The following is a 9,178-nucleotide window of genomic DNA, read 5'->3' as shown; positions in this document are numbered from 1 at the left end:
TAGGTCAACAATGGGGTTGAGCAAGTACATGTCCTACTGTATGTGGCAATATCAGAACACGAGAAGCCAATGGTAGGTCAACAGTGAAGTTGATCTGATACATGTCCCACTGTATGTGGCAGTATCAGAACACGACAACCCAATGGTAGGTCAACAGTGGGGTTGATCAAGTACATGTCCTACTGTATGTGACAATATCAGAACACGACAACTCAATGGTAGGTCAAGATTTAGGTTGATCAGGTACATGTCCTGCACCATGTGACAATATCAGAACACGACAACCCAATGGTAGGTCAACAGTGAGGTTGATCAGGTACATGTCCTACTGTATGTGACAATATTAGACTGAGATCACGACAACCCAATGGTAGGTCAACAGTGAGGTTGATCAGGTACATGTCTTGCACCACGTGACAATATCAGAACACGACAACCCAATGGTAGGTCAGCAGTGAGGTTGATCTGATACATGCCCTACTATATGTGACAATATCAGACTGAGATCACGACAACCCAATGGTAGGTCAACTGTGAGGTTGATCTGGTACATGTCCTGCACCACGTGACAATATCAGAACACAACAACGCAATGGTAGGTCAACAGTGAGGTTGATCAGGTACATGTCCTACTGTATCTGGCAATATCAGAACACGACAACCCAATGGTAGGTCAACAGTGACGTTGATCAGGTACATGTCTCCCACCACGTGACAATATCAGAACACGATAACCCAATGGTAGGTCAACAGTGAGGTTGATCAAGTACATTTCCTACACCACGTGACAATATGAGAACACAACCCAATGGTAGGTCAACAGTGAGGTTCATCAGGTACATGTCCTACTGTATTTGGCAATATCAGAACACAACAACCCAATGGTAGGTCAACAGTGGGGTAGATCAGGTACATGTCCTACTGTATGTGGCAATATCAGAACACGACAACCCAATGGTAGGTCAACTGTGAGATTGATCAGGTACATGTCCTACTGTATGTTGCAGTATCAGAACACTACAACCCAATTGTAGGTCAACAGTGGGGTTGATCATGTACATGTCCTACTGTATGTGGCAATATCAGAACACGACAACCCAATGGTAGGTCAACAGGGAGGTTGATCAGGTACATGTGCTACTGTATGTGGCAATATCAGAACACGACAACCCAATGGTAGGTCAACAGTGAGGTTGATCATGTACATGTCATACTGTATGTGGCAATATCAGAACACGACAACCCAATGGTAGGTCAACAGTGAGGTTGATCAGGTACATGTCTCCCACAACGTGACAATATCAGAACACGACAACCCAATGGTAGGTCAACAGTGAAGTTCATCAGGTACATGTGCTACTGTATGTGGCAATATCAGAACACGACAACCCAATGGTAGGTCAACAGTGAGGTTGATCAGGTACATGTCCTACACCACGTGACAATATCAGAACACGACAACCCAAAGGTAGGTCAACAGTGAGGTTGATCAAGTACATGTCCTACTGTATGTGGCAATATCAGAACACAAGAACCCAATGGTAGGTCAACATTGAGATTGATCAGGTACATGTCCTACTGTATGTGACAATATCAGACTGAGATCACGACAACCCAATGGTAGGTCAACAGTGAGGTTGATCAAGTACATGTCCTACTGTATGTGTCAATATCAGAACACGACAACCCAATGGTAGGTCAATAGTGAGGTTGATCAGATACATATCTGCCACCACGTGACAATATCAGAACACGACAACCCAATGGTAGGTCAACAATGGGGTTGAGCAAGTAGATGTCCTACTGTATGTGGCAATATCAGAACACGAGAAGCCAATGGTAGGTCAACAGTGAAGTTGATCTGATACATGTCCCACTGTATGTGGCAGTATCAGAACACGACAACCCAATGGTAGGTCAACAGTGGGGTTGATCAAGTACATGTCCTACTGTATGTGACAATATCAGAACACGACAACTCAATGGTAGGTCAAGATTTAGTTTGATCAGGTACATGTCCTGCACCATGTGACAATATCAGAACACGACAACCCAATGGTAGGTCAACAGTGAGGTTGATCAAGTACATGTCCTACTGTATGTGTCAATATCAGAACACGACAACCCAATGGTAGGTCAGTAGTGAGGTTGATCAGATACATATCTGCCACCACGTGACAATATCAGAACACGACAACCCAATGGTAGGTCAACAATGGGGTTGAGCAAGTAGATGTCCTACTGTATGTGGCAATATCAGAACACGAGAAGCCAATGGTAGGTCAACAGTGAAGTTGATCTGATACATGTCCCACTGTATGTGGCAGTATCAGATCACGACAACCCAATGGTAGGTCAACAGTGAGGTTGATCAGGTACATGTCTTGCACGACGTGACAATATCAGAACACGACAACCCAATGGTAGGTCAGCAGTGAGGTTGATCTGATACATGCCCTACTATATGTGACAATATCAGACTGAGATCACGACAACCCAATTGTAGGTCAACTGTGAGGTTGATCTGGTACATGTCCTGCACCACGTGACAATATCAGAACACAACAACGCAATGGTAGGTCAACAGTGAGGTTGATCAGGTACATGTCCTACTGTATGTGGCAATATCAGAACACGACAGCCCAATGGTAGGTCAACAATGGGGTTGAGCAAGTACATGTCCTACTGTATGTGGCAATATCAGAACACGACAACTCAATGGTAGGTCAAGATTTAGGTTGATCAGGTACATGTCCTGCACCATGTGACAATATCAGAACACGACAACCCAATGGTAGGTCAACATTGAGGTTGATCAGGTACATGTCCTACTGTATGTGACAATATTAGACTGAGATCACGACAACCCAATGGTAGGTCAACAGTGAAGTTGATCAGGTACATGTCTTGCACCACGTGACAATATCAGAACACGACAACCCAATGGTAGGTCAGCAGTGAGGTTGATCTGATACATGCCCTACTATATGTGACAATATCAGACTGAGATCACGACAACCCAATGGTAGGTCAACTGTGAGGTTGATCTGGTGCATGTCCTGCACCACGTGACAATATCAGAACACAACAACGCAATGGTAGGTCAACAGTGAGGTTGATCAGGTACATGTCCTACTGTATGTGGCAATATCAGAACACGACAACCCAATGGTAGGTCAACAGTGAGGTTGATCAGGTACATGTCTCCCACCACGTGACAATATCAGAACACGATAACCCAATGGTAGGTCAACAGTGAGGTTGATCAAGTACATTTCCTACACCACGTGACAATATGAGAACACAACCCAAATGGTAGGTCAACAGTGAGGTTGATCAGGTACATGTCCTACTGTATGTGGCAATATCAGAACACAACAACCCAATGGTAGGTCAACAGTGGGGTTGATCAGCAACGTACATGTCCTACTGTATGGCAATATCAGAACACGACAACCCAATGGTAGGTCAACTGTGAGATTGATCAGGTACATGTCCCACTGTATGCTGCAGTATCAGAACACTACAACCCAATTGTAGGTCAACAGTGGGTTGATCATGTACATGTCCTACTGTATGTATCAGCAATATCAGAACACGACAACCCAATTGTAGGTCAACAATGGTGAGGTTGATCAGGTACATGTGCTACTGTATGTGGCAATATCAGAACACGACAACCCAATGGTAGGTCAACAGTGAGGTTGATCAGGAACATGTCTCCCACAACGTGACAATATCAGAACACGACAACCCAATGGTAGGTCAACAGTGAAGTTCCCATCAGGTACATGAAACACGACTACCCAATGGTGGCAATATCAGAACACGACAACCCAATGGTAGGTCAACAGTGAGGTTGATCAGGTACATGTCCTACACCACGTGACAATATCAGAACACGACAACCCAAAGGTAGGTCAACAGTGAGGTTGATCAGGTACATGTCCTACTGTATGTGACAATATCAGAACACAAGAACCCAATGGTAGGTCAACATTGAGATTGATCTGGTACATGTCCTACTGTATGTGACAATATCAGACTGAGATCACGACAACCAAATGGTAGGTCAACAGTGAGGTTGATCAAGTACATGTCCTACTGTATGTGTCAATATCAGAACACGACAACCCAATGGTAGGTCAGTAGTGAGGTTGATCAGATACATATCTGCCACCACGTGACAATATCAGAACACGACAACCCAATGGTAGGTCAACAATGGGGTTGAGCAAGTAGATGTCCTACTGTATGTGGCAATATCAGAACACGAGAAGCCAATGGTAGGTCAACAGTGAAGTTGATCTGATACATGTCCCACTGTATGTACTATATGCAATATCAGAACACGACAACCCAATGGTAGGTCAACAGTGGGTTGATCAAGCACATGTCCTACTGTATGTGACAATATCAGAACACGACAACTCAATGGTAGGTCAAGATTTAGGTTGATCAGGTACATGTCCTGCACCATGTCAGAACAACAACCCAATGGTAGGTCAACACAGGTACATGTCCTACTGTATGTGACAATATTAGACTGAGATCACGACAACCCAATGGTAGGTCAACAGTGAGGTTGATCAGGTACATGTCTTGCACCGACGTGACAATATCAGAACACGACAACCCAATGGTAGGTCAGCAGTGAGGTTGATCTGATACATGCCCTACTATATGTGACAATATCAGACTGAGATCACGACAACCCAATGGTAGGTCAACAGTGAGGTTGATCTGGTACATGTCCTGCACCACGTGACAATATCAGAACACAACAACGCAATGGTAGGTCAACAGTGAGGTTGATCAGGTACATGTCCTACTGTATGTGGCAATATCAGAACACGACAACCCAATGGTAGGTCAACAGTGACGTTGATCAGGTACATGTCTCCCACCACGTGACAATATCAGAACACGATAACCCAATGGTAGGTCAACAGTGAGGTTGATCAAGTACATTTCCTACACCACGTGACAATATGAGAACACAACCCAATGGTAGGTCAACAGTGAGGTTGATCAGGTACATGTCCTACTGTATGTGGCAATATCAGAACACAACAACCCAATGGTAGGTCAACAGTGGGGTTGATCAGGTACATGTCCTACTGTGTGTGGCAATATCAGAACACGACAACCCAATGGCAGGTCAACATTGGGGTTGTTCAAGTACATGTCCTACTGTATGTGGCAAGATCAGACTGGGATCACGACAACCCAATGGTTGGTTAAAAGTGAGGTTAATCAGGTACATGTCCTACTGTATGTGTCAATATCAGAACACGACAACCCAATGGTAGGTCAACAGTGAGATTGATCAGGTACATGTCCTACACCACGTGACAGTATCTAAACTCGACAACCCAATGGTAGGTCAACAGTGAGGTTGATCAAGTACATGTCCTACTGTATGTGACAATATCAGACTGAGATCACGACAACCCAATGGTAGGTCAACAGTGAGGTTGATCAGGTACATGTCCTACACCACGTTACAATATCTAAACACGACAACTCAATGGTAGGTCAACATTGAGGTTGATCTGGTACATGTCCTACTGTATGTGACAATATCAGACTGAGATCACGACAACCCAATGGTAGGTCAACAGTGAGGTTGATCAGGTACATGTCTCCCACCACGTGACAATATCAGAACACTACAACCCAATTGTTGGTTAAAAGTGAGGTTGATCAGGTACATGTCCTACTGTATGTGACAATATCAGACTGAGATTACGACAACCCAATGGTTGGTTAAAAGTGAGGTTGATCAGGTACATGTCCTACTGTATGTGGCAATATCAGAACACAACAACCCAATGGTAGGTCAACATTGGGGTTGATCAAGTACATGTCCTACTGTATGTGGCAATATCAGACTGAGATCACGACAACCGAATGGTTGGCCAACAGTTGGATTTATCAGGTACACCCTCTATACTACGTGTCACACTGAACACACGACAACTCAGTGTTGGGTCAAAATAGGTCCTCAGCATTAGCCTTGGTCGATAGAGACGATCGGGTTGTCAGGCCTATTACTTTGGTTAATAGCATGTCTTCGCAAGCAGAAAAATACAACATGCAAATACTTTGCCTACGTCAAAGCATCTATGTTCTTGAAATGTAACCTTTAGACTTTCCAGCGCTTGATCTATAAAGGACCTTTGAAGATTTAACTTCCACAGACGCAAATGTAAGGTGTCAATTCAAAAGATGCAGCATATTCCTACGAAACACTTTGGCAGAGGATTGTACATGTTGTTGATTTCAGTGTAAAGAAATTGATTTGCCTTTACGCTTGATAGTCAACATTGATTGATATGATGTGCAGTTTACAGTTTAGTATTTATACATTTTGAACGTAGATATGTTTTTTCTTGATTCAAGTAACATTTTCAGTATTAATAAGAAACCTCTCATACTCTCACAGCACTGTGACCGTTTCTGCGTCGGCATCTGCCGCTACTGGGGACGAATTCCAGTTCGATGTCGTAATTGTCTCCACAGAAGAGCGTGTGGTCAGGGTAAGTGTGACACCTGCAGGAACGGTTTGTCAACGTCATGACCAACAGACGCTTGTCAGTCTAAGCACCAACGTGTGCTTGTTAGTTTAAGCACCAAGAGATATTTGTTAGTGTAAGCACCAACAGATGTTTGTCAGTGTAAGCACCAACAGATGTTTGTCAGTGTAAGCACCAACAGATGTTTGTTAGTGTAAGCACCAACAGATGTTTGTCAGTGTAAGCACAACAGATGTTTGTTAGTGTAAACACCAAGAGATATTTGTCAGTGTAAGCACCAACAGACGTTTGTTAGTGTAAGCAACAACAGATATTTGTCAGTGTAAGCACCAACAGATGTTTGTTAGTGTAAGTCAATGTAAGGGCCTATAGATAATTGTCAGTATATGCACCAACAGATAATTGTCAGTATGTGCACAGATTTTTGTCAGTTTAAGCGCTACAGAATAATGATGTATGTCGGTTGTAGTTGTTGGAAGAAAGATACTTGTCGAAAATGTTTCCGAGACGTTTAGGGTTACATGCATTTTCAGGAAGAAGATGACACCATCCCTTTCTGCAACGTCACCTCGGTGACAGGTAGTTGTGACGTCACAATGCTTGACCCTTGTGTGTGCAGCCAGTACAAGTGGTCAGGGTCTGCTGAAATCAGAGACGATGGGTTCGGACTCTACCAAGTGACCGCTTCTATTAATGCAACAGGATCGTTCCGACACGACAATTTCACCCTTGGTTACAACGGCACCGTATCAGCTACCATCACGTAAGCAAAACCCAATTATTGGCAGTCTGTTTAATATGACGAAAAATGAAACATACAACCTTATTGATGACAACTTCTTGTTTATTGCATGAAGCGACGTTTCGATGTAGATTGCTTTACCTTGATAACGATGTAAGAATCTGCATCGAAACGTCGCTCTATGCAATAAAGAAGTTGTCATCCATAAAGTTGTATGTTTCATTTTTCGACTCACCAACTTCTAGAAGGCCGATCAAACAATGTTTCACATGTGATCACAGGGATCTCTTTGTCCAGATTGTTTCACAGGAATAATGATATGTCCAGGGCAGCCATTACTGGTCACTTGTCATCAATGCCAATTTCTCACTCGAAGACATACTCCCAACAGTGAAGTGACTGGACGTTTTAATCATAAATATTGAAACAAGTGCTTTTTCCGGCAGGGGCGACTGTTGTAAAGCACTTGTCTACATCATCGCTGTCGACCTCGCCAGCAACACCGGTCAGTGTGTGTTTGATCTCGCCCCAGGACTGACGAAGCCATTTCAGTCCTGCAAGCCAACAACTCAGGTTCGTCAACCAAGTAAATCCAGTAGAAATAGATTGTTTTATTTCCTCCTAAATCAACATTCATATTATTGATGGAAGGAGATACTTATATAGGCGTTTTATCAATACATTGTTCAAAAGTCAGGTCCAAATAAATGATGAAGAATATGAATTTACATTATAACAATGTGCGTATATTCATGTAATACAGATATGTATGGTTCTGTGTGTCCTGCTCTACAGCCCCCCGACGCCCGGTCCAATGAACTTGTTACCATCGTCGCTGCTGTCGGAGGTGTTGGACTCATCATCCTTGTGCTTGTCATCACTGTGGTCATTGTCGTCATCAGAGGCAGAGGAAGGAAGAAGACCGCTGGTTGATTTTATCACCACAGTCTTTGAGTAACGGGTTTACCGACCTACAAACCTACTGACTTCATGTAAATATGCTTACAACTTGATAGACTTCTACGTGTCTTCCTCTTTTAAATCTGGATTGTTTCCCTTCCGGACATCCTGGGAATTTACTTTTAGACCTGTTTACACTTTCTGTTTGTAATGTTTGTTTTAGATCTACTTATGCAGAGAACATTTGTTCTATTCTGATCATTATTACATTCTTAAAGATTTGTATGCAGTATATATATACTTCTTGACGGATTAAATTCTTATCTATACTGTAATTCATTTGTTGTCATTAATATTGGAAACATCTTTCATTACCAGTAGTGTGTCGCAACTGTCAGTCAAAAGGATAATGTATAGGATAAGGTATTCTGTGCTTGGTTACCCGGAGAAAATGTACACCTGTGTGAAATCAGAGTTGTGTAAAGCCATATCCAACAATATTTCAACAATATGGACAGTGAAGTATGTGAGTATGGACCAGGTAATCCAGTGATAGTTGAAATTAGCATCCATCTGCTGAATGACCTGGTGAATGACCTGGTGAAAGACATGGTGAGTTACCTGGTGAATAACAGGGTGAATGACCTGGTGAATGACCTGCATAAGGTCAGACTGACCATTTAATCCCGTTGGTCACTTCTTAGGACGCCCTTGGGTTGTTGAATATGTGAACCGTACGGTGTGAAAAGTGGACGAGTGAGTGGGTTGTTATATAAAAGGTTATGATAAATGTGTAATACAAAGTTTATGATATGACAGTTTCCCTTTCTCCAGTCATATCAACCCGAGACTACCATATCAGGCCTCGGGTAGTCTCTGGCTGATATACCTGACGAGAGGGAAACTGTCATGGCATAACTGTTTTATCATATACCACATGAGGGGACGTTACTCTTAAATAGACTAGGCTCCGTCTATTGAAGTTTCGAGCGTTTGC

At 43.0% G+C, this 9,178-nt stretch overlaps 1 protein-coding gene across 1 annotated transcript; it reads left to right on the top strand.

Annotated features, from left to right (window-relative positions):
* Positions 1-6,423: 6,423 nt before the first annotated feature.
* LOC124272301 lies at positions 6,424-8,516 on the top strand. Its single transcript, XM_046707474.1, has 4 exons — positions 6,424-6,542; positions 7,073-7,302; positions 7,728-7,854; positions 8,077-8,516. Exons 2-4 carry the CDS (start codon positions 7,136-7,138, stop codon positions 8,212-8,214), a joined length of 432 nt encoding a protein of 143 aa, XP_046563430.1. The 5' UTR covers positions 6,424-6,542; positions 7,073-7,135; the 3' UTR covers positions 8,215-8,516.
* The last annotated feature ends 662 nt before the right edge of the window (positions 8,517-9,178 follow it).

This window comes from Haliotis rubra, unplaced genomic scaffold (genome assembly GCF_003918875.1).
Source record: "Haliotis rubra isolate DU_JTF1 unplaced genomic scaffold, ASM391887v1 Scf1680, whole genome shotgun sequence".
NCBI classification, from domain to species: domain Eukaryota; kingdom Metazoa; phylum Mollusca; class Gastropoda; order Lepetellida; family Haliotidae; genus Haliotis; species Haliotis rubra.
Note: the sequence above shows the minus strand (reverse complement) of the source record. Positions and strands in the feature narration are given on the sequence as shown.

What these genes read in the sequence shown, in the direction of transcription:
- LOC124272301 (XM_046707474.1), top strand. Translation starts at nt 7,136, where the DNA reads ATGCTTGACCCTTGTGTGTGCAGCCAGTACAAGTGGTCAGGGTCTGCT. An exon ending in ACCGTATCAGCTACCATCAC is followed by an intron (nt 7,303 to 7,727) that starts GTAAGCAAAACC and finishes TTTTTCCGGCAG; the next exon opens with GGGCGACTGTTGTAAAGCAC. An exon ending in CCTGCAAGCCAACAACTCAG is followed by an intron (nt 7,855 to 8,076) that starts GTTCGTCAACCA and finishes CCTGCTCTACAG; the next exon opens with CCCCCCGACGCCCGGTCCAA.